Source organism: Pyrus communis, chromosome 12 (genome assembly GCF_041283825.1).
Source record: "Pyrus communis isolate YQ-2024b chromosome 12, ASM4128382v1, whole genome shotgun sequence".
Classification (NCBI taxonomy): Eukaryota; Viridiplantae; Streptophyta; class Magnoliopsida; order Rosales; family Rosaceae; genus Pyrus; species Pyrus communis.
In genome coordinates, this window is record NC_142576.1 from 24,885,892 (window position 1) to 24,910,606 (window position 24,715).

Here is a 24,715-nt window from a genome sequence, read left to right on the forward strand (position 1 = left end):
GATTTGGAGCTTCTTGTCATGATTATGAATTAAAGGTAGAGAAGCAATACTTGTTATAAACTTTTAAAAACCTACAAAAAGTAACAAAACAAACTTACGAGCAAATTCAGGGGTCGGTAGATCTTGCTCTTTGCTCGGGTGCTCTATTTTTTGGAAAGAGCTAAATAAGCCGCTTACGAGTTCTCAAAATTGCATTATGTCCTCCCTAAGGTGCTTGCAAGTATATAGGGTGGTGGTTGTCATACTTCCATTCATCTAGTTACACTTATCTTCATTTTTAGCCGAGGTACATGGTATTTCACACTCCAAAATTAGGAGGTCAACTCCAGATGGGGGCGGGTTTCACATTTAATGCGTTAAATACGTAGATATGACTTGCTAGTTGTCCCTCTGTTCTTTAGTCAACACATAATGACAAAATGACATCCATTCAGGTTCACTTGCTTGACTAACATAGGGTAAAATTAACGAGTTGGACAGTAACATTTATAAAAAGAACAAATCTAATTTTATATTGCATGCTCAAACATAAAAGTTACAAAAGATTATTGTAAGTAGCCTCATTCCTTTAGTATCATGTCTCACATGTTTGGAAAAAAAAAAAAAAAAAAAACATTTTCCAGAATGTGTCACCAACTAGTATGGGCCTAGCTGCCATTGTTGTGTTGAATCATTATATACTAATTTAAATTTCTGTCTTATCTTATTGTCCGTCTATTTTGATATTACTTTTTAGTGTACTCAGAACATGAGTATATATGTTATATATTATATAATTTGTGGAACATTTGAAAAAAAATTTCTTCATTTATATAATTACATATAGCATACCACATCGTATTTCGGTCACATTGAAAAACCTCTTCACTTTTTAAATACATGTTCTTTTTCTTCATTAGGGTTAGGTAGCAATTTTAGCACACCGAATGAAAAAATTAACCCTACTGAAACACAATTTTTGTCTCACTTTATCGTTTATCATCAAAGTATATTAACAAATTCGTTAAAATTATCTACGTGGCACAAATAAGACTTACTATTGATGAAATGTGTCACACGTTTCCAAAAAAAAATTGTTAGAGTTTTATTTTTCTTATTTGGAAAATAAATTTTGTTTTGAATATCATATTTTATTAATTTTAAGCCATATGACACTTATGTGGCACACATTTGAGCAACAATTGGTCATATTTTTTATCACGTAAACAATTTTGATGGATTTACCAATGAATTTTGAAAACAGGAGCAATGTGATAAATGAGTTGAGTTTCAAAGAATTAAGTTAAGTTTGAATTTTAAGAAGTTAAGTGAATCTCGAGTTGAGTTTTTAAGTGTCTAAATATGGTTTATTAGGACTAAAATTTATAAAAATTAAACTAAAATACAAAAGCATCGATCTTAACTAAAATCATGGAATCTTTCCAAAGAAAAAACCTAAATCATGGATTAAATAATGTTATAAATTGATTTATAATTTTGTGAAAGTCGTTGCCGTCCGATTCTCACCAATGACAGTATGTATCACACTGAGCTTCAGTTTGAGTCGGCTGGGGCCCTTACTTCTTTTATTTCATAACTAAACGCTCATTAATTTACAAATATTACAAAATCATCCATTTTGTTTATATCACTTTGAAAAGAAAGTCTCAATTAATAGTCACATGTCTCTCTTTTTCATCACCTAAAACTATATGTTATTAAAAGCATATCTATTCTGCAATCAATGCCCTTAGCATCTTAGTAGAACCATTGGACTTAACCTTCAATTTTGAAATGACCTCCTTTCAAATTACAATCAAAGTATTATATATTAGAGTTTATGGTACGTTTGATGGGCTGCTATGAATATGACTAGTAGTATTGGACTAGATCGGATGAGACTTGACTGGATTCATATCCGTTGTTTTGTACTCACTCAACCAGGAGTGCTGGACTGAATGTGGTTTTTTTTTTTTTTTTTTTTTTTTTTAATAATTAAACTTAAAAAAAAAAAATTGGACAAGAGATCGTCAGAATTTTCTTAGAAAAGGTGAGAAAATGCCGTAATTTGAAGAGTTCCAAATTTTTTAGAAAGAGACGAGTTGGTCTTTGTGATTGGCCTTTTCATAGGTCAGGTGTTAAGAAGAAGAAGCAGCAGCAGCTTGCTTCAACAAATAAGAAGCTCGCCGAGTTGGTGGGGTTCATAACCCGTTTGTTATGTCGGGATTCAAATCCCATTGGATTCTGGACTCATGTCCAAGATGGGTAACCAATTCAAAATACAGTTTACACAAACCAAACAAAGGTTGGGATTCATATCCATTTTAATTGTCCATATTCTATCCCCAGCCGGACCACCAACCGGGGGCCTATACGTGCTAAAGAATAAATTATCAACGTGATTATTATTGTATGTCTAAATAATATTATTGTTTTATCATTGAAAATCATAAATTTTCTTAATATGGAGGACATGATACTAAAAAATAGTCAGGGTTTCTTTTAGGAATTGTTCTTAAAGCAAAACCAATCAAGTGAAGTGTTCGATTTTAGAATATTTTATACATATTGTGGTTAGTGCACTTAAATCTTTTCTTTTTCAAAGATATTCTCTATTTTGTGGGTTTCATACTATTTAGGCACCCTTTATTTATATTTTCTCTTTTTGGGTCTGAATTTTGTTTTTTTAGAGAGGTTGGTAGGCTTGGAAGTCCATAGGAAATATAATAGAAATGATATCCCATCTACCATGTCCTAGCAAACTTGTTATAAAATTCTCTTTGATGTTGTTCACTCTATGTTATTATCCAATGTGAAATGTGTCACCATACCATATTCTACTCATCTCACACCCTTTTTGAATTTGAGTGCTAATTAGTATGTCCATGATTCCCTTTCAATATATTCTGCATATTAGAAGGAAGAGAGAAAGAATGAACCAGTGGCGGGGAAAAAAAAATCAGCATTATTATGATATTTAAAAACTATATGTTGGCCTAAAATGAAATTAAATTTTTTTGCCTTGGAGTTACCGACGTGTTGAGAAAGGATAGGTTAGGTCAATAATTCGATTCCTAATTTTTCACCTTAAATCACAACAGACTCATTGAAAAACTTGAAGCTAGTGTTCACAAAATGTAGCAATCTCAACAAGCTAATTTTTATTCTTTTTCGTGGCTAATTACTTGTTCGGTATAAGGCTAATAGAGTTGATGAACTTTGAAATTAAGCAATCAAAATGTGTACATTTTACAAGCAAAATTCTCTTTTTTTATTACAAGTAATATTCTAGACTAAGGAGAGGAGGAAAGTTTGAAGCTGGTAAGCAATAGGTTGAAGAGGAAGACCTTAACCACCAGGGCAATCTATCACTTGTAGCAAACATCGTTTTCTTCTTGCACAAAACTTGTTATTTAAGTTGCATTTTGAATTTCGTTTCATTAAGAAGTGATTTCAGCCGGCATTTTTTATATATTATTAATTATTTTTATCTTTTGATTTTAGTTAGATTAATTCAATCCAAATATCAAAAATAAATAATAATAGACAAGAAGAGAATTTGAGTGCAGAAATCACTTATCATTTATATTCTAAACGGTGAGCTTCATTCTAGATGGTTAACCATAAGAAATTGGCCGAAGAAGTTTGTGGCTTTATTTATTTATTTATTTATTTTTTAGATAATGAAGATCGTGGCTTAAATATTAAATTAGTGCATGACCTTTTTGAGTTGATTAAATTTGAGATCTGCACTGTGGATCCCTTAAGCAGCTTATTTTTTCCATTTTTTTTATGTCTAATCATTTCAAATATCATTTCCAAGCCAGCTGAGACTCCATTGACGAATGGAAGCATGCTAATCATTTCTGCCATAACAGGAGATTAAGGGACATTGAGACTAAATTTCTAAGTAAAATTTGTAACTAAATGATATAATTGTTGTTGTTGATGATTGGGTTCTTACTTAAGTATTAATTAATGTGCTTATTTTTTATCGGTGACACATTATTTAGTTTGCAAACTTAGTTTAGAAATTTAGTCTCCCTATGATTACCCAAGTAATAAATCATATTTCCAGTTCGACAAATTATATTTTATGTAAGGAGAGAATCCGTGACACTACTTTTTTCACACAATTTTTAGCACATGTTTTAATGGAGCTCATTCTGTAATGTATTTAACGATCTGAATATTCTATATTTGAAAACATCATTCATGGATCATCCTTGGCAAAAATTAGACAAATCCAAAATCATTGAAACATTCATTTATAGTGAAGAAAATAGACAAATACGGTTCTACAAAGAAACTCTAAACCCTTAATCCAACGATCATATGATTATATATTTGAGTGATTTTTGGTAAACATGATATTTAATGAAAAACCTAACAGATGAACGGTTCAGATAATTAAATTAATTACGAAGTGAGCCTCACAAAAACATATATAAAAAAAATGATACCACAAATTTGTCTCCATTGTATAATATTATATTTAAATTGTTAGTTTGACAGCCTATATATCATATTGTTTAATAAACAACAATACCTTATCGTATGATTAAAAATTATGTTGGCGACTCGACATGCATAAACCCAAGTAGTACGACATTAGACGAATACAAACACATAACACATCTAACCTAATTGTTAGTTTGTCAATTATCTTTAAAAATGTAAGCACTATGTGGTACGGTGGTTGGGGAATAATTTTAGATCCATATTCAACAAGGTATGTTTTAGGTTCGATTCATTATGTTAGTGAAGTACACCATGATGATTGGAGAGAAACTAAAATGTCTTTGTGAGAATTTTCAATCCCTAGAAAAAGAGTAACGTGTTGAAGTCATCGACGGTTGCCCCTTAAAAAAAAAAGAAAAAAAAATCATTAAAAAGGTTGGAACTCCCGTTTTGCTAGCAGAATAAGCTTCATATATGCAGAGAATAAATCGTTTAACCATATACACGATTCGTTTGAGCAACCAGCCATCAAATCATTCTGTGCTGTCATCCATTTTGTTCTTGTGTGGAACAAAACCTATCATCTGTCTTTCTTAATCTTCAATAATAATTTCAAATGATTGTACATTTTTGGTGAGACAGCCATAACGTCTCTAACACGTGTTAGTTCACGAGTGGTCGAAAAATCATTATAGTACTTCAATCATTTTAAATTTTTCTAGAATGTTGAAATTTCGTGACAACAACTACCTACCATACATTGTTGAATGTTTGCGGAATAATTTTAGAAAATTCAATGAGAGAATTCGAACATCACAAAAGGTAATGCATGCTATACATTGATTTCTTGTAGGATCCTGTATTTGTGTAGCAAAGTTGGTTTGCTAGTGTTTAATTGAGATAATAAAAAATAAAATAAAAAACTATTTCCGGATTAGAAAAGTACTTTCAAATTAATGTGCAGGAAATTTGGGTTTTCAATGAGATCTGGTGTTTGAACAAGAAGGTCAATGACTATTCACTAAGTTTGGCATTAACCAATTTAGTCTCCATTTTACTGAAGGATTATGAGTTCAAATATCACAAAAACAAAATGCCGAGACGATGATGTGTGAAAACACTTAATCCATAAGTTTAGTAGATGGAAAATAATGTATAAAAAGATGATAGTAGTGTGACCATGTTGAACAAGTTAATGTTACACCAACAACCTACTAAATTAATCCAGTTGATGGTCACAAGTTAATTCCTGAGTTAATGTTGGACAAGAACGTTGGATGTTCATGGGAGTGAATAGGAATGGCAGTTTCTTGCATAATTTGTTAACCTGACACGAAAATAACAGATTTCAAGTCAACCTATTAACGAGTTAGGTCGTTATCGGGTTAATGGGTCATTATCGGATCACTCATTAAGAACCTGATACAATATCATTTGCTATATCTAAAACAGACCGATTAACTTGACATGAAATGACACCATAGGTTAACGAATTAGGTCTCGAATCACTTCTTAAAAATCTATTAAGATAACAAGTTTGACACGACACGACACGACCTGTTAAGATAACAAGTATAACACGAAAACGATACGAACATGACAAACACGACCAAATTCCTAGGCCTTGGAATGACGTGATGATCTATGTCACCATTTGGGTAGGTAGTTAATATAATCAATTAATAAGTTAAACTAATTAATTGGAGTATTCAAGTTTTGCTAGTAAGTTTGCTTCATGTGATTGTTGGTGCACTTGGCTTATAATAATATTCCTCATCAAACTTTAGCTTGATATATTACTTGTTAGAAATTAGTTTGCTTCATATCATGTTGTATGACTGATTAGGATTAAGGCCTCAGCTATTTTAAATGATCTATGTTAATCATGTCATGTTCGTGTCTTTTTTAAATATAAAAGGGTGTTTTAGATTTTGGCCCTTACAATTCATTATTTCTAGATAAAAACCCATCTATCTTTAAAGATCCAGTTTAAGCCCAAATTTAAAATTTGCAAACATATAGGAACACTATTGACATATTAATACAATTTATTTACACTCATGCCACTCATACTTTATGGTCTTTTTTCCAAATTCCTAAATTTATGCCAAATTAAAAGTAGTAGAAAAAGTGAAATAAAATGAAAAAAGTGTTTGCATTAACCGTATCTATGTCAAACTAGAAAAGTAGTTTTTTTTTTTTCGTGATATATTTTGTAGCAATTTTATCCATATTAATTGGTAGGTAAATTAGTTTGTTCCAATTATTTTAAAAATAAAATGCTACACCTATATTATATATTTTGAATCAAATAACATTCCTCTAACTTGTAGGTAAATTATTTTCTATGTATTGTTATATATGTTAGACATGTTTTGTTGTTGTATAAACATGAGTGGAACATAATATTGTTGATTTTATACATCAAACTGTATTTCTTTTGTTATAGGTAAATTATTTTCCATGTACAAGTACTTATGTTAGGCAAGTTTTGTTGTTGGTACATACAATATTTTGTATCATTGTGAAGAAAGATGTTACATTACACCCATGGTATAATTGTTGTAGGTAAATTATTGGAAATTAATTTGTAGTTAGGTAATGAACATTTTGCATCATTGGAAATGAACATTTCAAAGAGTAGGTAGGTAAATTAATTTGTTCTAATTATATAAAAAAAAAATTACACTATACCTAGCTATACTTAATTTTTCCAATTATTAAAAAAATTTATACTACACCCAACCAAATAACATTTCTCTAACTTGTAGGTAAATTATTTTTCATGTATTGTTAGACATGTTAGGCACGTTTTATTGTTGTATAAACATGGGTGTAACATAGTATTTTTAATACTATACATCGAACTACATTTCTTCTTAATATAGGTAAATTATTTCTTCTTTTTAATATACATCGAACTACATTTCTTCTTAATATACATCGAATTACACCCATGGTATAATTGTTCGTAGGTAAATTAATGTGCATGTAGATAATGAAATACAATGTTCTAATATATTAATAAAAAAAGGATAAATTCAAAAGTATTCAAGAGTAGGGTGAAAAAACTGAATCGAATAGTTTTATGAAAATTCAATACCTTTCTAAAAAATTAATATGCAATAAATTTTTAACATTAATGTCTTTTTTTCTTCTTGTTGCAAAATCATTTACTATTTCCTTACAATTAATTGTCTACATCAAGTATGTAATAGGGGTATTTTAGGCATGTGAAAAATGTAAAATGTGTGAATTAATATGAAGTTAATGAATTTGCTTATGTGGATCCTAGTCATTGGGTTTTCTTTGAGTAAAAAAGTTATGTATGGTTTTATATAAAGAAAATTGAGTTTGAAAAGCTAAAGTTATATTTTCACTTTATTGGTGTTTATTATGTGAAAATTTTCGTCAAAATTAAGACTCATATAATGTAGACGCATAGTTGAAAGGATTAAGACACATACAATGTAGACGCATGGTTGAAAGGGTTGAAGAGCAGCTAGACAAGTCTCAACGTTACGTTACAAAGCCACAGCCAAATAATTACACACAAGTCACAACATTTTAATTTTAGTAAGCTCTCTAGTACAACGTTAGGTTACAAATTAAGATCAACAACTTAAGTTTTGAGGTGACGAGGATTAACCACCTCAACTCTACTAACCCCCTCCTTGTCCTCCGCCGCCTTCGCCACCTCCACCTCCCCCACAACCAGCCCCGCCACGTCAACATCTTCCCCCTTCACGATCCTCTCCTCCGTCTCCTCATCCACGTAGTTCGGATCCCCCTCGTCGATCGCCACCGGAACCGGGTCCATCACATCATCCACCACGCCACCAGGCCCCTCCCACGTGTACTTGCCACCATGGCCCGACTTGGGCGGAGGCTTCCCGATTCTAGTCCCGTCTTTCGGGTGGCGGTCCAGTCGCTGCACGCCTTTGTCTATGAGCTTCTTCTCGACGTACTTGACGGTGTCGATGTTGTGGGTGTGGAGCTCCATCTTCTCCACCCTCTTCCGGCCCTCCTCGTCGTGGCTCACCGCCCGGATCGTCACCGTGTCTTTCTTGCCGTCGATGGGCTTCATTTTTTTATGCACTCTCCCGAGTCTCTCTGTCTCGACCCTTGGGTGTATATAAGAGAGAGAGAGAGAGAGAGAGAGAGAGAGAGAGGGAACTAGAAGGTGCTGGGAAGAAGGTAGCATTGTACAAGCTGTTGCTGCAACCTTCTGCCGTGTGGTGGCCTAACAGATTCCCACGTTTTGTTGTATGAATGTTTATCCTTTTTCTGGTAACTCTGAGAAGCTTCTGCACAAATTTAAGGGAATAAATTTTGGACCAGAGTGCATGAATTCTATCTTTACAAGCCCCATTATTCGAAATGTTTGTATTAATGAGCCTTTCTCCCTGCGGACAAAATATGCGGACGAAGATCCAACGGTTGTGATCAGCCGAGTCTATCAGTTTCTAAAAATTTGTATGATCCATGTACATTTTGAAGTGATTTCCGCACGATTAATTTCTCCTCTTGCACAGTATATTTTTTGGACACAATAAACTGTTGTGTTCTGATATCAGCTTCCTTGATATGTGTGATATTTGAAGGAATTGGATCCCCTTCGAGACAAACCCTCGGGATCCTCTGACTCATTAATACGGACCGTTGGATCTTGATCCAAAAGTTACAAACTGGAGGTCTCTCTAAAATTATAATAAGTATAAGCGTTGGATCAAAATCTAACAGCTCGTGTTATTGGATCAGGAGGATCCTAAAGGTTTGCCTCGGAGAGGATCCAATTCCATATTTGAACTTTTGTTACTTGCTTAACGTAAAAGCTGCTTTTCATTTTTCTTGTACTGTGGAAAATAGATCCGAAGGGAGAGCATTTCAACTTCTGCTTTTTGTTTGCAGCATTTGAACATGTTGTATTCTGCTTCTTTCTCTGTGTTTGTCTAGCTGTTACTCTTATTGCAACACTTTCAATTCGATAGTTCAAAGCTTCGATGGAACATATTTTGATAAGTTTGTTCATTTTATTTCTAATTCAGCAATGTATGTCGTATATACTATTTGGTTTTCAACAAAATTGATATTTGTTTTTCATTGTTGATTTTAGAATAATGAGACAGAGAAACAATAATTTAGGTAAGGTGTGAATTCTCTCTTTTAAAATTTATTAAAAAAGAGAGTTGTTATTAGTATTAAAAAACTTTCGTATTACAAATTTTCGATATTTAAAAAAAAAAAAAACGTAAGGACTGTACGATAAAATTCTTGGAATGCCTGTAATAATTCTCAAAAAAATTGAGAAATTACAATGAATTTTTTTTAATAGAATGACATTTGAAAATAGAAGCGTCAGTCCACAAAATTAGCTTGCCTGAAAATGTGCCTGAAGAATATATTCAATAATTGGCGAGCAACTTCTTGATGAACAGCCTTTCTACCTGCAGTGGGACTGTGGGAGAGCTTCTATCCCAGCTAGAAGAGGCAACGGCCGGGCCGACTAAATAATAGAATTTTAAAAGGAAGTTTTAACGAAAAGTTTACGGTACTGTTCGTTTTAAAGAAAAACTACATTTTTACACTCAATTCTGGTACTATTTATTTTACCCTTTATTTTGTCCTTATCATTAAAATTCAAAATTTTCAAGCCATTTTCATTAGTTTTCCTATTTTAAAATGGAAATTTTAATGAAAAGCTTTTGGTATCGTTTACTGTAACGAAAAATCATATTTTTACACTAAAATATCAATTGTGGTACTATTCACTTTACCTTTTATTTTGTCCTTATCATTAAAACTCAAAGTTTTCAAGCCATTTTCATTAGTTTTTTTTTAAAAAAAAAATTAGATTATTCTTGATAAAAGAAAGCTGGAGTTTCATTGTAAATTTAATTAATATATAAAAAGGGTTTTTATTCCGATTGGTGCTTGACTTGACATTGGATATTTCAATTAAAATGATCATTATAATAGAAAATTGCTCAATTTCGTCCATTAAAATGAGTCTCGCAAGTCAACTTGGTTTTTTCGTTAGCTTCCTGTTAAATTTTACGTTAGTATCATGATGTGGACACACTCATTCAATCATATAGCATCACGTGAATCAGTCTTAAAACTATTTCTTTAAGATTTTGAAATTAAAATTGACAAACTAAATCAATAAAAAACTAAAACAAAAAAGAATAATTGCAAAAGTTAGGAAATGAAAGAGGGAGAGAGAGAGAGACGAAATTAGGCAATAGCGTAGACAGCGATGGACGATGGGCTGGCGACGGCTGCTGTGGATGGGGATGCTCTCGAGATTTGAGATCTGGGCGATGATGGTTGGCGATCGCCTTCGGACGCGTCCACCGTTGCTATGATGGTGATTGACGAGGATGTTTTTTTTCCCGTTTTATTTGTGTTTTTTTTTTCAATTTTAGTTTTTTAATTCTTAAAAAGCTTTTTCTAATTCGCATAGCGCTATATATTCCATACGTGGCATCGACTCGTGTACCACATTAGCACACTAACATAAAATTTAACAGAATAATTAAATTGATTTATGAGACTCATTTTCGAAGACCAAGTGGGGGGTTTAGGACCATTTTGATTAGAATGTCCAATTTTAGGAACCAACCATGATAAAAATCTTATAAAGAGTAGTTCAACATTTTGAAAGAAAGTTGATAATATACAAAGTAGCCAAATTACTTATCAACAACAAGTGACATTTTATCAGAATGGTAAAAAAATGTTGAACCAATGCATAACGACTTGGGTTCAAATTTCGTTAATGATTAATCTAACATATAAAAAAAATTACTCATGAGCATATATAAGGTCGTGTAACTTTTTCGTGTGGAATATTCTCACCGGATTTTTGTTTCAATCCCGGCCGTAGCCGGCCGATATGAAAATAAAAATCGAAAAATATAAAAATATTCTTCTCCAACCCATTAAAACGGCCAAATTTTAAAAATAAAATTAAAATAAAAAACAGTAAAAACAAAAAATAAATAAAATAAAATAAAATACTTGTATATGTTGCGGGCCCGGATGGTTCGAATAATCGGAGACTCGGCCGGCGAAAAGAAGACATTCTCCAAACAAATAAAAAGAAAGACCCCAAAAAGCAAATCCCTTGGTATTCGGATGCCCGATAAATAAAAATAAAACCAAAAAATAAAGAAAAGAAAAGAGAAAATTACCAGCAGCGTGCGATTGATCAGCGGAGGAGTAGGAGGAGGAGGTGGAGGTGCAGACATGGTTAATCAATGAGCTGTTGCGTTGGACTGGACTGCGTTGGACGGGATTGCGTTGGATTGGACTCTTAGCCCTAACCGCAATGGAAGGTCAGCCTTTCATCTCCCCCACTTTCTCTCTGTACTCGTCAAATTTGACTGTTTCGTTTCCTCTTTGTCAACTCTAGGTTTTCTGTGTTAGATTTTCTTATTAATTCAGTGTTTTTTGTGCTCAATTTGAATTTTGATTAAATTCAAGAGCTCGATTTTGTATTTTTAAAGTGAATTCAAGAGCTTGTTCCCCAAAAGGAAGTAAAATTAATTTTCCCAGCTGAGTGTTTGGTGGATAAGTTGTGGGTTTCATTGCACAATGACCCTAATTCTGTGACTGTAAAATTTATGATATAAATTGAATGTCTAAAGGCATTGGGTGATTTGTTCACATTGTCATTGTTGCAACTGCACTGCTCCAGAAGTTGGTGGAATTACGACGGCGCTGCCGGTAGGGACTAGTATGATTTCCATTTCAAGATTGTATTTTTCTAAAATTTTCCATATCTCTAATTATTTTGTGGAGTATATTGGATGGGTGAAGGGGCACAATGGGTGATGAGAATTTTTTTCATGTGAAATGTTTAGATTAATGAATTCGCACGTTTGATCATTTGATTGGTGTCTTCTAATCTGACTTAGTGGTGATCATGTTTATGATTCTCTTGTTTAAACAATTGGTTCCTATTGTATCTAATTTGTTATGGAAAAAAATGATCCAAATGAATACGTGGATGGGATGTACTTGGCACATTATTGTCACCGCAATTGGTTGCAAAAGAGCCAATAGCTTAGATGCATAATAGAGAGACAATTATTTGTTGGGCAGATTTGGAACCATGCAAGTCTGATGTTGGAGGAGGAGGACATGGCTAAATGAGGAAAGGTATTGCTTTTGGTGGAACTTGGGGATAGAATAGTGGAAGAAGATTAAATGTAAAACTAGTTGGAAAATGAAATACAGCATACTCGATAAAGTCAGCAAGGATAAAAATTAGGAGAGTGGTGTGAGAGTAGGGCCCAAGGAGTCACAACCATGAGGGAATGCATTACGTGTATCATATAAGGATGACCAAGAATGAAAAACAGAAACAAAGAATAATATATATATAAGGTACAGCATTTGACCAGAAAAGGCTATGGAGTGCAAACACGGATTTTAATAGGATGCAAAAACTCTTATTAGTTTTTGATTTGTTGGATTTATGATCAATTTTATTTCTATTGTTCTCCGCTCATTAATAAAGCTTTTGTGATTCTTATAAAAGTGATAGAAAAAGTTAGAGAACCACTGATGGTCAAATTTTGATAACTGCACAGCTTTTCTATCATTTTTAAAGTCGATCAGTAACAATTGTGTCAGTTCATTGGTATATATCAATTGTGTGGATGCACTCGTGATGAAATAGTACACAAACACACACATGTAGATTCATGTGCTTATTCTTGTTTGGAATCCCATTTAGCTGATCAACATTATTATACTTTATTTGGCAGGTGTGTCCCCAGACCAGGAATCAGTTGGGTCTGGAACAAAGAGGTCTAGTGCATCATCTGGCAGTAGGTCTCGTAACTGCAAGGAGTTTCTTCATAGATTTGTAGACAGTGGCATGCTTACTGCACAACTGGAAGACTGGTTTGAATCTATATCCAGTGAATCAGAACCAAAGAAACCGGCCTTTGATGTGCCTTTTGAGATGATAGAACTTCAAAAGTTTGACTATGCATTGGAAGGGATTTCATTTCAGCAGGTGATTAGGATGCCCAATTCCGTTTACACTTCAACATCTGATGCTGTTGAAGCAACTGCTTATCTTGCCCTTGAAGATTTTTTACATGCTGGTGCAAAGGGATTGTGGGAAGCATTCTGGAATCAGGATGGACCCATGCCTTTTTCTGTTGCTTGTCTATACAATGAAAACTTAAAATTCTACCAGGCTGAGAAGGCAGTTGCGGATGGTAAGCTTGGAGGTCTTTGTGCTACTGGTTTATTGCTTACAAACCCTAGACATCCCCGTGGGAGGTGGGATCATATTCTTGAACTGTCTCTTTTAAGGCCTGATATCAGAAACTTTTCCATGGATAGTGACAGGCAGCTTTCTCTATCTGTTTTAGGCGAGGCCCTTTTCTATGCTATCCGTGTACTATTATCAAGAAGCTTGAGCAGAATGAACTACTCTCAGAGTTCAAACTCTGTGTTTATTCTTCTTGTTGATTCTCAGTATGGTGGGGTAGTAAAGGTTGAAGGAGATGTAAATAAGATGGTATTTGATGCCAATAATGTTTACGAATGTGCTGCTGAATGGATTACAAATCATTCTAGGATTGCAGTCTCGTCAATTGATAGGATCTGGAACAAGGTTGGAAATGCCAACTGGGGAGACGTTGGTGCCTTACAGGTACTTTTTGCTACCTTCCATTGTATCGTGCAATTTGCTGGATTTCCCAAGCACTCGATAGAGGATTTAGCTGCTGATCATGGTCCTCGCCTCCAAGCAAGAAGGACTGAGAGGCAGTTGGGGAATTCCCGGGCGAATGGAAATGGTCTATATCGGTTCCAGCAGCGCAGTGTATCCCCTGAAATCGTTGAAGTTCACGATGATTCTGCTAAAATTGAGACTGAACAGTTAATGAAGCTAGAAGTAGGATCTGTATTATGGTTGGAGGATTCTAACTGGCAAAGGGGTTACCATATCAGTCAACTCTTGTATAATAATGAACATCCATATTACATTGCATCTCCCGTTGAAGAACCTCAGAGAAGTTTCTTTCTATATGTTGGTTCTCATCCTTCCCAGCTGGAGCCCGCGTGGGAGGATATGAATCTGTGGTATCAAGTTCAGAGGCAGATGAAAATATTGACTATTATGAAACAGAAAGGTCTATCTAGCAAGTATCTACCGCAGTTAAGTGCTTCTGGCAGGATTATTCACCCTGGTCAGTGTCAGAAACCCAGCTCGGGTGGAAACTGTGATCACCCCTGGTGTGGCACTCCGATTCTTGTGACCAGCCCAGTTGGTGAAACAGTGGCTCATATGATAAGCGAGGCCAGATTTGGTATGGAGGACGCGATCAGGTGTTGCCATGATTGCTTATCTGCACTTTCAACTGCCGCTTCTGCAGGAATTCGCCATGGAGACATCAGGCCTGAGAATGTGATTTGTGTCAGGTCTGCCGAGAAGCAACCTTATTTTGTTCTTATTGGTTGGGGACGTGCTATTCTTGACGATAGGGACCGCCCTGCAATGAACCTTCATTTCTCTTCAACTTATGCTCTCCAGGAGGGAAAGCTATGCTCAGCTTCAGATGCAGAGAGCCTTGTTTACATGCTTTATATTTCCTGTGGTGGGGTTTTACCTGATCTTGATTCGGTTGAGGGGGCACTGCAGTGGAGAGAGACTTCTTGGTCCAGGAGATTAATTCAGCAGAAGTTAGGTGAGGCCTCAACTGTGTTGAAAGCATTTGCCGATTATGTTGATAGTCTATGTGGGACACCATATCCCATGGACCATGATATATGGCTAAGAAGGTTGAGGAGAAACATTAATGAGGATGATTCTGGGAAGGAAATTGATACATCGGGGTAAGACGTTTTTTCAAGGGCCACTGCATTAGGAGTGATACCTTGTTATCTGGATCACAAACCGTTCCTGGCTGCAATGACATGAAATTTTGTAAGAAGTTTTTTTATACATGATGTCGATTGTCCAATGTGATGATCATCTGGAGTCTATTGCTTGGAAGTTGGAACAGAATATTCGTGTAAAAGGACGGAGATATACGTTGGAACAGAATGTGATGTTTACGCTGTTCCTTGCTCTGGAAACTATTTTGGGACTGCTTCATGGATTCTGCGCAGGTGAGCATCGTTTTTCACGAAATTTCTGAGCTTTTAGGGTTAGTGTGTTCGTGGCGGACCTCAGGATTTAAAAATTGTATGGATATGTTTGCATACAGCTCCCTAGTAACAGTAGGGGATCGAAAAAATCATTGATTTCTCGGCTCCTGAAGAATTTTTGTTAAAGAATATTTGCTGTATTTATTACCATTCCTTTGTAAAGAGATAGATTCAAAGTTGCCTGGAATATTTTCGAATGCTAAGGTTCCAGTGGACTGAAGTATTCCATTGTGTCCAGGGCATCACCCTTTTGTGTAAATGTATTAGTCTTTTAAGTGTGTATTGAAAAGTCATTTTAATGCAATTATCTGGTCTTTTGGTCTTCCTCTAGTTTCCACTATTGGCGTTGGTCGAGGGCATCAAAATTATTGGTGGTACTTCTTTTTTCAATTTTGGAAGATGTCTCAAGTTCGAATTGACCCATCCGTTGATAAAAAAAAAAGGTGGATGGGTGGAGATTCAAGGGAGCTTGTAATCCCAAACACGAGATGAAGGTAAAGAGAGGCCAAAGCGTCGGGTGTGAAGTTTGTTTCTCAACAAATATGCTTGAAGGAGATCTCAGAGTAATTTAACCAAATGGTGGATGTCTCATAATTGTCCGGGTTTAGGCGCAACGCAGATTATGGTTGCCTAACACTGTTTCCTCTCCACTTGGGTAGTTGAAAACATGCCGGAAGTAATAAAGGGTATTCGACAACATGTTGCTGAAATTTACACCAAGCATTAAACCCTGATGTTCGGGCCAAGTTGATTAAGACAATGTAGTTTATTTTTGCACTTGGATGTCTCATAATCTGCACTTAATAAACGTTAAATCCTGATTTACGAAGTACGAAAATTTTGTAGTTTATTTTTTTTTTAAGAAAAAAAGATGTTCTTTGTTGTCAATTCCCGGTAAGGTAAAACTGGAAAATCGAAAAATAACACTTTCAACAGCTATAGCTGGGATCAAAGTAACGATAAGTTGCAACAAAAATAAGACCGAATGAAACAGCTGAAAATTGCAGACACCGATCTCGTCTGCTAATGTAAGGATGCAGAATCGACGAAAATGGACGGGATTAGATCGGATTGGATGAAATCCCGAAAAGGCAGCGACGAAGATTCATTTACGTACATGGCTCCCTGGAAAATTATGAATCCTGATTCAGAGAAAGTGAAGTAAATTAGATTATAGCATTAGCATCTGGACAGCAATGAGATGAATATCGAAAGAGTAAAATGTGCACTTAGAGAAAAACCGATCATTTGCGGAATTAGGAAAACGCTTTCTTCTTACTTTCGTTTCAATCCAATGTTCTTTCCACGATATATGTTCATGGTTCAAAGTTTCTAACTTGCATGGTTACAACATTTTGAGAAATTACGACACACGGTTCTGTTTCTGCGAACTGCAGAGGTTTCACTGTCCGAAGATTATATGAATGTCAGGTTCAAATCTGTCTGCTCCTACAAGAACTATGTAGCACAACAGAATGATTTGTAGAACGTCTAAGTTGACAGCTAATGACCAATGTTTCGAGAGGAAAATTATATCTTCATGTTACGGTTTTTACCATTCTCTACACCTCACGAACCCAACAAAGTTTAAGCGAAATGATGCAACTCGAAACTGAAAATACCATATGCCACAACAGAACATCTTAAGGCCAACAAGCCATACCAATATGAGGAAAGAGAGCGAGAGAGATACATACCTTGAAGTTTTTTATGTGATTCCTTCGTTCACTAGGCTGCATTGGAGTGTCTATCCTTACCCCCTACATTTCGGCGTCTCCAGTATTGGAAGAATTGAAGTAGTATCTAAACTACATTAAGGTACAAGAATTTCAGATTGTTCAAGATATTGCTTGTTCTGCAAGAAAAAAGTTCAACGTTCGAAGGAAACTACAATAACAAATCTTTCCAGTATGTGAATGCACTCTACTATTTAACAAGTACCAAAGTATGCTATGCTCGAAGAAACATATGAAATAGTGACGATATAAAAGGGATACAAAAATATCCAGAAGCATGCATCCTCCAGCATCCACCAGCCACGCAAGATTAGGACTGATTTTCGACCACTCCATGCTGTTCACCAAAATGCTACACAACAAAGAACCACGACCATTAGTAAAACAGATAAAATTAACACTTGAAACATCCCACGTTGTGGTAAGAAAATACGCCATTTACTTTCAAACTTACGCTAAGGTAAATGGCTGTAAATCAAAAGGCCAAACAGGAGTAAAAGAACCATAAAAGTTTAAGCAATATTCACCTTGCGACGTAAGCTGCATTTCCAACAACAGCAAAGATGAACATAAAAGGATTAAGCCCCTGCATATTGTACAGAAAATTATCTCTCTCATTGATACTCATTTCAATACTAAGGGAATATTTGGTATTACATATATATTTGTCGACAAAGAGGGTCGTCTTACTAGAGTATGATTAGACCTTAAAGTATGTTAGTTTTACAAAATTCACATAACGAATTAACCCACAAAGTCCTAATTCTGATAAAAACTAAAACAAAATACAAATAACCCCTAAAGTTGAGCTTATGTCTAACATAAACACAGATTAACTTTCTTTTTCCATCCATTATTAACTACAACAATGAAGGCGAAAATGCTTACGTCAACATTCCCCTTGCGGATCTGCAAAAAAATTGATCAAGAACCAGAAGTTAACATTGCTCAGACAACTGAGACAGAAGGCGAACGCCCATATTCTATAATAAAGGGTACTACTCACGAAAGAAATTGACTACTTCTAAGGGTACTACTCACATTTAAGTAAATTTGGGGAAACCGTCCACCAATGTAAATAACTGCCATTCCCCAACCAAGGAAAGTTCCTATCCCACTGCTATGTTTAGTACCCATTTCTCGCAACAGCCCACTGTTTCCCTGAAATTCAAATAGCGTTTCACCAGAAAAGAACAAACTCAAAAGTTGAGAACAATAATGATGACGATAATCGGATAATGATGATAAAAGATATTCCAACTCTTTTACCCAACATTCCAACTAATAGGCCACTTATCCAATAGCTTAAAAGTTAAGAGGCAACTGAAAGCGAAAACTGGTTAACGGTAAACACTAGTAGTCTGTGCAACAAGAATACTGCTGCCTAACCAGTTTTACATATAGAATCTTAAGAGTAATAAAAGTGAAGTAAACTAATACTTTGGAATGTCAACTACCTGCAACAGCCTTCTTCCTACTTGCATCACTACTCCTCGATTTGGATTATCAACACTTAAATCAACTGATCGTTGATTAAAAATGCAAAAGAGGGTCATCAGCGAGACCTAAAGTAGAAGAGACAAAAGTTTACATCGTAAGATCAAGTGCTAGAACAACAGAATATAATTATACAATCAGCAATGTAGAGCTCACCACACACAGCGTAGTCTTGACATTATTAGATGGTGCAGATTGTGTAGATGCAAGTGCACCAAGCAAGGGCTCTTCATTTGGATTTCGATTACGATTAAATGGAAGAGTTGTTCTTTGTGCTGCATGAAATCCTTCTGAAGGGGTGTGACTCCTTGATAAAGATCTTGCCGATCTGATGAATTTCCAAGAAAACAGATATCCAATTACATGATCACGATTGTCAACAACGAAAATTAGATAGATCACTGCACTGTGCAGATTTAAAATTCTGTCAAAAACCATCTGATTATAGTTTCAGACGTTCTGCAAAAATGTTACCAACTATTTCAGCTAGCAACATTTTGTTTCACGATTTCAAGCTTATATATGTAGCAAGGGTGAGCAACTGATCAAAAGCTCTATTACAAAAATCAGAGAGGAATGAATATCTCCAAGTCTCGAGCACAAGCAGTCAAAAGGCATACATGAGTTATTGAATGACGCAAATTAAAATTGATCTGCGACTATCCAGAACAGTAATTTTTCTGTCAATGGCTGGTATCTGCATTTTTAGGCAGAACCATGTTTTGGCTGAAATTTAACAAAGGACACACACTTGAGAAAATGCATATAGAACTTTGGTGATCCAATCGAATTCTTCATAAGTTAAATTATAAAAAGCAAGACTGTAAGAGAATAATTGATAATAATTTGTCAATGAGAACGGAAAAATCAATTACATGTAGTATGATTCTCGTCTGGGAGAAAAATTGGGACAAAGAATGGGTGAACTCCATTCATTTCCTGCAGTGGGGGTGTCAATCACATTAACCCTGCCACTAGCTTTTCCTGGAACCTCAGCCGGATTAGTCTTGGAACCCTAAATTACAGATAAGTGCATTAGAGGTATTCACTTGCTTTTGATATAAGCATTATGCATACTCTATGTATGAGTGTAAAAAGGAAAAAAGAAACCTAAAGCAGAAAGTAGTTCAATAAGCAAATGTAACGGATATAAGTAAATTACGTGCTCCAGTTATATGATACTGTTTTATACTTCAGGGACTACGAGATATTCAAGTCTCTCTGAGACGAACTTGAATATCTCTCTAATCCCTAAGCTATAAACTTGAAATTGAACTTGAAAGAAAACATGCATGAGTGTCTAAAGAGTAAAGACTATGCACATTATATAAGAGGAGGCGAGGACATAGAATCTAACCTTTTTCTGTCTCAAATTATTAAGACGAGGATATATGTAACCATAGTAAATGGTCTGTACAGAAAGAACTAATGTGGTTGTTAAATACAACTGCATACCAAGAAAACAGAGAAAGATCGCATCAACTTATTTGTTAATGACACGAAGTAAATTTAAATAAAAAAACCTATGTTGTTTAGATATCAAAGTGCAGCTTGAGTCAACATTCTTACAATTGCTGTGTAGTACTGTGTTGGAAGCTGCATAAGCAAGTATACAAAGGCAGTTAGTCACCAATAATTTTTCCTCGTGAAAGAAATGTTTATCCAAAAACGGCGTATCTTAAACTGAGATTATGACCATAACATCTTGGGGAAGCAATAAAAAAAAAAAAAAAAAAAAAAAAAAAAAAAAAAAAAAATCCTAATAAGCATCATGGTCAAAATTTGTGAGCAACCCTACTCTTACTTGTACATAAAAACAGAATTTATATATGGAACATGGATCAAGATAAAGAGCACATTCCCAAAACTCCTCCGGGCACAGAATCTATTAGGGTCGGATGCATCCAGTCCACCTCCTCTCCGAGCACATTCTAAAAAGCCCTCCTATTCCTTTCCACCCATATAACCCAAAGAATTTTCCATCATACAACATTTCCAGAGCTAGAACCTTTTTCTTTCCCCCCCAAAATATAAACTTCTCAAATAAGTGTGCATTACACAACGCCACAAGTGATCTATACTATAAGCATACTTCCTACACATACAAGAACAATGGGAAGGAAAACAAAATGTCGTCTTCTTTGAAGCCATGTCACAAGTATAGGTCTTCCCATCAGCAATTAACGAAACTAACACTCTTACATTAGGGGTTAACTTAGCCTTCTATATTACGATGATTTGAACCGAGAGAGACTAAAGGAGACATGTCTGCCGCAATGTACTAACAAATACTGGAGACATGTCTCCTCTGCAAATGCGCTTTGGTCATAAAGTTGACACAAAATCATCATGAATCATACATTTACACGCAAACAATAAATAAAAGCTAAAAACCTTAAACAAAGTTTCGAAAGCTATGAAAACAATGAAACAGTAAACGACACTCACAGTAGCTGGTTCTAACAGGCAGCCGAAAAGGTTAAACAGGTCCCTGCAAAAGAATTTGATATAAAATTAGTTACAGGTCCAAATAAAAGATTGAAATTCCAGTTTGAAATCGAAAAGAATGATCCAACACGTTTCAAAAATTCAAAAAAGTACACAAATCGTCAAGAACAAATGTATTGGTGAGAGTGAGATACTCTTTGGACTTTTCCAAAGCAATTAATCTTACATCAATATCAAAAGTGCAAGGACGTCCGAAGGTGAAAATCGTAGAAAAACACAGAGCATGTATGTCATTTGGCCAAAGAAATAAACTTCAAGAACTTCAAGATTGCACTGGATTATAGTTTGGCAAAAGCGCTTATAACTCAAGCGGTCAAAAATATTTATGCATGCAACCGAGTTTTCATGTTCGAAATATATGAAATGACATTGACATAACTATTAAACAGATGTACGTTAGGCTAGTTGGTTAGGGCACTGTACTCCGACTCTTAAATCCTACACGCTAAACTCATTTTCCGTAAATTAGAGTAAATTAGAATATTACCCGATAATCCAAGTGATCAAGAAAGCAAGAGAGAGGCCGTGACTGCATTTGGCCTTGTAGTTGGTGATGATTTGGGGAACCTCAGCGACACCCCAACTGAGTACGCTGATTACACCCAGCGCCAACGACATGCCGTCCTTCACGCTGCAGACTTCGAACTCCAAGTACTTCCTCCCCCATTCCCAGCAATGCTCGCCCACTACTCCTCCCATTCCCACTCCCAATGGGATTGTTGAGCTCCCCAGCAATCCCATTCCCTCTCTCTCTCCTCTTCGCTTCTCTCTCTCACTTCCCTACGTGTGTATGAGTTGTTCTATAGAGTGGGAGAGAGAGAGAGAGTTTATATATAAGGAGAGAGATTATATATTAGAAGTTAAAATTTTAATTTAGAAAAAAAAAAAAAAAAAAGAGTAAACAATGGTCCCTAAACATTGATCTTATTCCACTCAACTCTCGAAATTTTAAATTTGGTTTTGGTTTTGATTCCCGATAATTTTTTTTAAGAGTCATTTTGGTTTCAATCCCTAATTAGCCTATTTGTTAGACTGAAACCTTGTTTGTTTAAATATTTTGATCGAGGTCCTTAACATCATTTAAAAGATTTAACTCATAAATTTATGCATTTAATTTTCCACAAATTACGAAATTTAAACAAATTCAAATAATATTTTTAAAATATAATAAATACTTAAAAATAAATATTAGAGCAATATTATTCTTCACAAACTTATAGGAAGAAAATAATGTACCCACATAATTATTAACATATTTTAAAAAATAACTACTTATATAGTTTAAAACATAAAATAAATACATATAATTAGTATGGGTACATTTTACAAAATTAAAAATGGGTACAAATACAAAAAAAGACTTTAAAAAATATGGGCACAAAAAGAAATTAATATATTGGTAGAAATTAAAACTGAAAAGAAAATTGGTACAAATTAAAAAAGGGTTGCAAATTAAAAATGGGTACAAACTAAAAATAAAAATATATGATAAAAAATTTAGCCATAAATATGAATATACCAAATGTAACATTTCTAACACTAAATGACTATATTTAGAAATAAAAAATATTTTGTTATTGAAATAATTAATGACGTTTATTAAAACCTAAGGACTTTGATCAAAATTTGAAAAGAAATATGGTTTTAATCAATTGAGTAGCAAAAAGAGGGATAAGAACCTAATTTCTCCTTTTTTTTTTTTTTTTTAATTTGGGTCAATGTCTTCCTAACCAATTTTAAGGGCCTTATACGTCAACGAAATACTCTATTAACAAAGAAAATTAGTAAACATTTGGAGTTTTGATACTTGATTTACAAGAAAAGGGCACATTTGAACCAAACTCAAAAACTCGTACTTTACAATATTGACAAAAATAACCCTAAATTTGATGGCAGATAACTTCACACGAAACATCGGGAGAACATTGACACGGATTGAGAGTTTAAAGAGAATAAAACTAAATTAAAAGTTTAGAGGTGAAATTGAAATGTGTATAATTTGGTGCCATTCATAAAGTTTACTTTTCGAATTCTAAGGATATTCTTGAATAATCACACGCAAAAAACGTTGTTATTAATTGGCAGACAAAAACCAGAATCCAAAGTTTATAGCAATCTTTATTTGCTTTTTTCTTTATTTAAAATGAGATTATTTGTGGGACTCATTATACGTCGAACTTTAATGATCTAAATCGTCTACTTTTTAAGTCTTTATTTGTAGATTATCCTTGTAAAAAATTAATTTAATCCGAAACCATTTACTCATTTGATTGTCATAATAAAATTTCAATGTTTCTTTGAACATACGCCTCGTCAACTTCTTTAAACTCAATTACATAGTCAAATATTTATGATTTGGCTAATATTTTGCAATAATAATCTATAAAGTACAATTTGAAAAATAGACAATTCAGATCGTTGAAGCTCGATGTTGAGTGGACTCCATTTTTTTTTTTTCAAAAACTAGAGATCCCATTGAAGAAAGAGCTTGTATATAATATACCTTTCTCTTTCAAATAATTGTGTCAGGTTTGCCACTTATGGAAATAATTAAAAGTCTAATCACTCGAAAATAAAGGGAAGAATCAAGTGGCTCTATGCGGGTCATATTCTTGTCCCGCTTAACTATTAAAATTGATTTGTTTATATTTAAATATATAAATGATTTTCGAATCAATTGATTATTTGTATGAATGGTTATCAAATAAAGATTAAGTAATTACATGATTTCGATTATAAATTTTAAATGGTTAATATAAATTATTTGCAAAAACTGAGATGTATAATATCGGTATTGGTAGAATTATCGATATGTACATTTGTGGAAATATCGATAGATATATTGATCTCGATTTTCTTTGATGAAAATGATGGAAATCTATTCATATGGGTATTTAAACCGATAAGTTAAAAATATCGATAAAATCTATCAATTTTTTCCAAGATGGAGTTTAGACTTCATCTCCTTTCCATATATTTTTATGATTTTTCCAATTTTTCAAACACCGGACATATGTGCATTTTTTGGTAAATGCAAATATTAATTTTGTAGGAATTATTATTTATTTTCCTTTTTGGTTTTTAGTGTTTGTTTGACTAGAGAAGCTCAAGGCCGTTTAACCCAGAAAATGTGGAACAAATTTGATGAACTTTTTTTTCACCACGTAAAAGTTCTTTTTCTTTTTTTTTTGCCATTAAGCAATAGTTTTTTGTCACTAAGAACAAGCAAGTACAAGAGGTGCCAGATGAATAAATTATATCCAATGATCATTTTTTTTAATCTGAAGATAATTTAAACACAACGTAAATAATTCTAAAACCCTTATACAGTCACACACAAAACGACAAGAACCAAG

At 34.2% G+C, this 24,715-nt stretch overlaps 3 protein-coding genes across 5 annotated transcripts; 1 reads left to right on the top strand and 2 right to left on the bottom strand.

Annotated features, from left to right (window-relative positions):
- Positions 1-7,922: 7,922 nt before the first annotated feature.
- LOC137744989 (uncharacterized) lies at positions 7,923-8,782 on the bottom strand. The gene has a single exon (XM_068484828.2). The coding sequence runs from the start codon at positions 8,642-8,644 to the stop codon at positions 8,063-8,065; it is 582 nt and encodes a 193-aa protein (XP_068340929.2). The 5' UTR covers positions 8,645-8,782; the 3' UTR covers positions 7,923-8,062.
- Positions 8,783-11,499: 2,717 nt separating this feature from the next.
- Positions 11,500-15,940, top strand: LOC137744988 (uncharacterized). 2 transcript variants are annotated; one of them, XM_088681554.1, is made up of 3 exons: positions 11,500-11,780; positions 12,550-12,606; positions 13,218-15,940. In XM_088681554.1, exons 2-3 carry the CDS (start codon positions 12,597-12,599, stop codon positions 15,305-15,307), a joined length of 2,100 nt encoding a protein of 699 aa, XP_088537680.1. In that variant the 5' UTR covers positions 11,500-11,780; positions 12,550-12,596; the 3' UTR covers positions 15,308-15,940. The 2 variants fall into 2 exon arrangements, with proteins under 2 accessions (XP_088537680.1, XP_068340928.2); XM_068484827.2 differs by lacking the exon at positions 12,550-12,606.
- Positions 15,941-16,448: 508 nt separating this feature from the next.
- On the bottom strand, positions 16,449-22,161 carry LOC137744599 (vacuolar histidine transporter YPQ3). 2 transcript variants are annotated; one of them, XM_088681555.1, is made up of 13 exons: positions 21,847-22,161; positions 21,300-21,342; positions 20,421-20,447; positions 20,209-20,298; positions 19,727-19,866; positions 19,008-19,179; positions 18,812-18,919; positions 18,396-18,515; positions 18,243-18,263; positions 17,882-17,940; positions 17,616-17,706; positions 17,316-17,421; positions 16,449-16,760 (listed from the first exon to the last, which is right to left on the bottom strand). In XM_088681555.1, the coding sequence occupies exons 1-12, from the start codon at positions 22,098-22,100 to the stop codon at positions 17,347-17,349; spliced, it is 1,200 nt and encodes a 399-aa protein (XP_088537681.1). In that variant the 5' UTR covers positions 22,101-22,161; the 3' UTR covers positions 16,449-16,760; positions 17,316-17,346. The 2 variants fall into 2 exon arrangements, with proteins under 2 accessions (XP_088537681.1, XP_088537682.1); XM_088681556.1 differs by lacking the exon at positions 16,449-16,760 and adding an exon at positions 16,964-17,076 and having other exon boundaries at positions 21,847-22,135.
- Between the last annotated feature and the right edge of the window lie 2,554 nt (positions 22,162-24,715).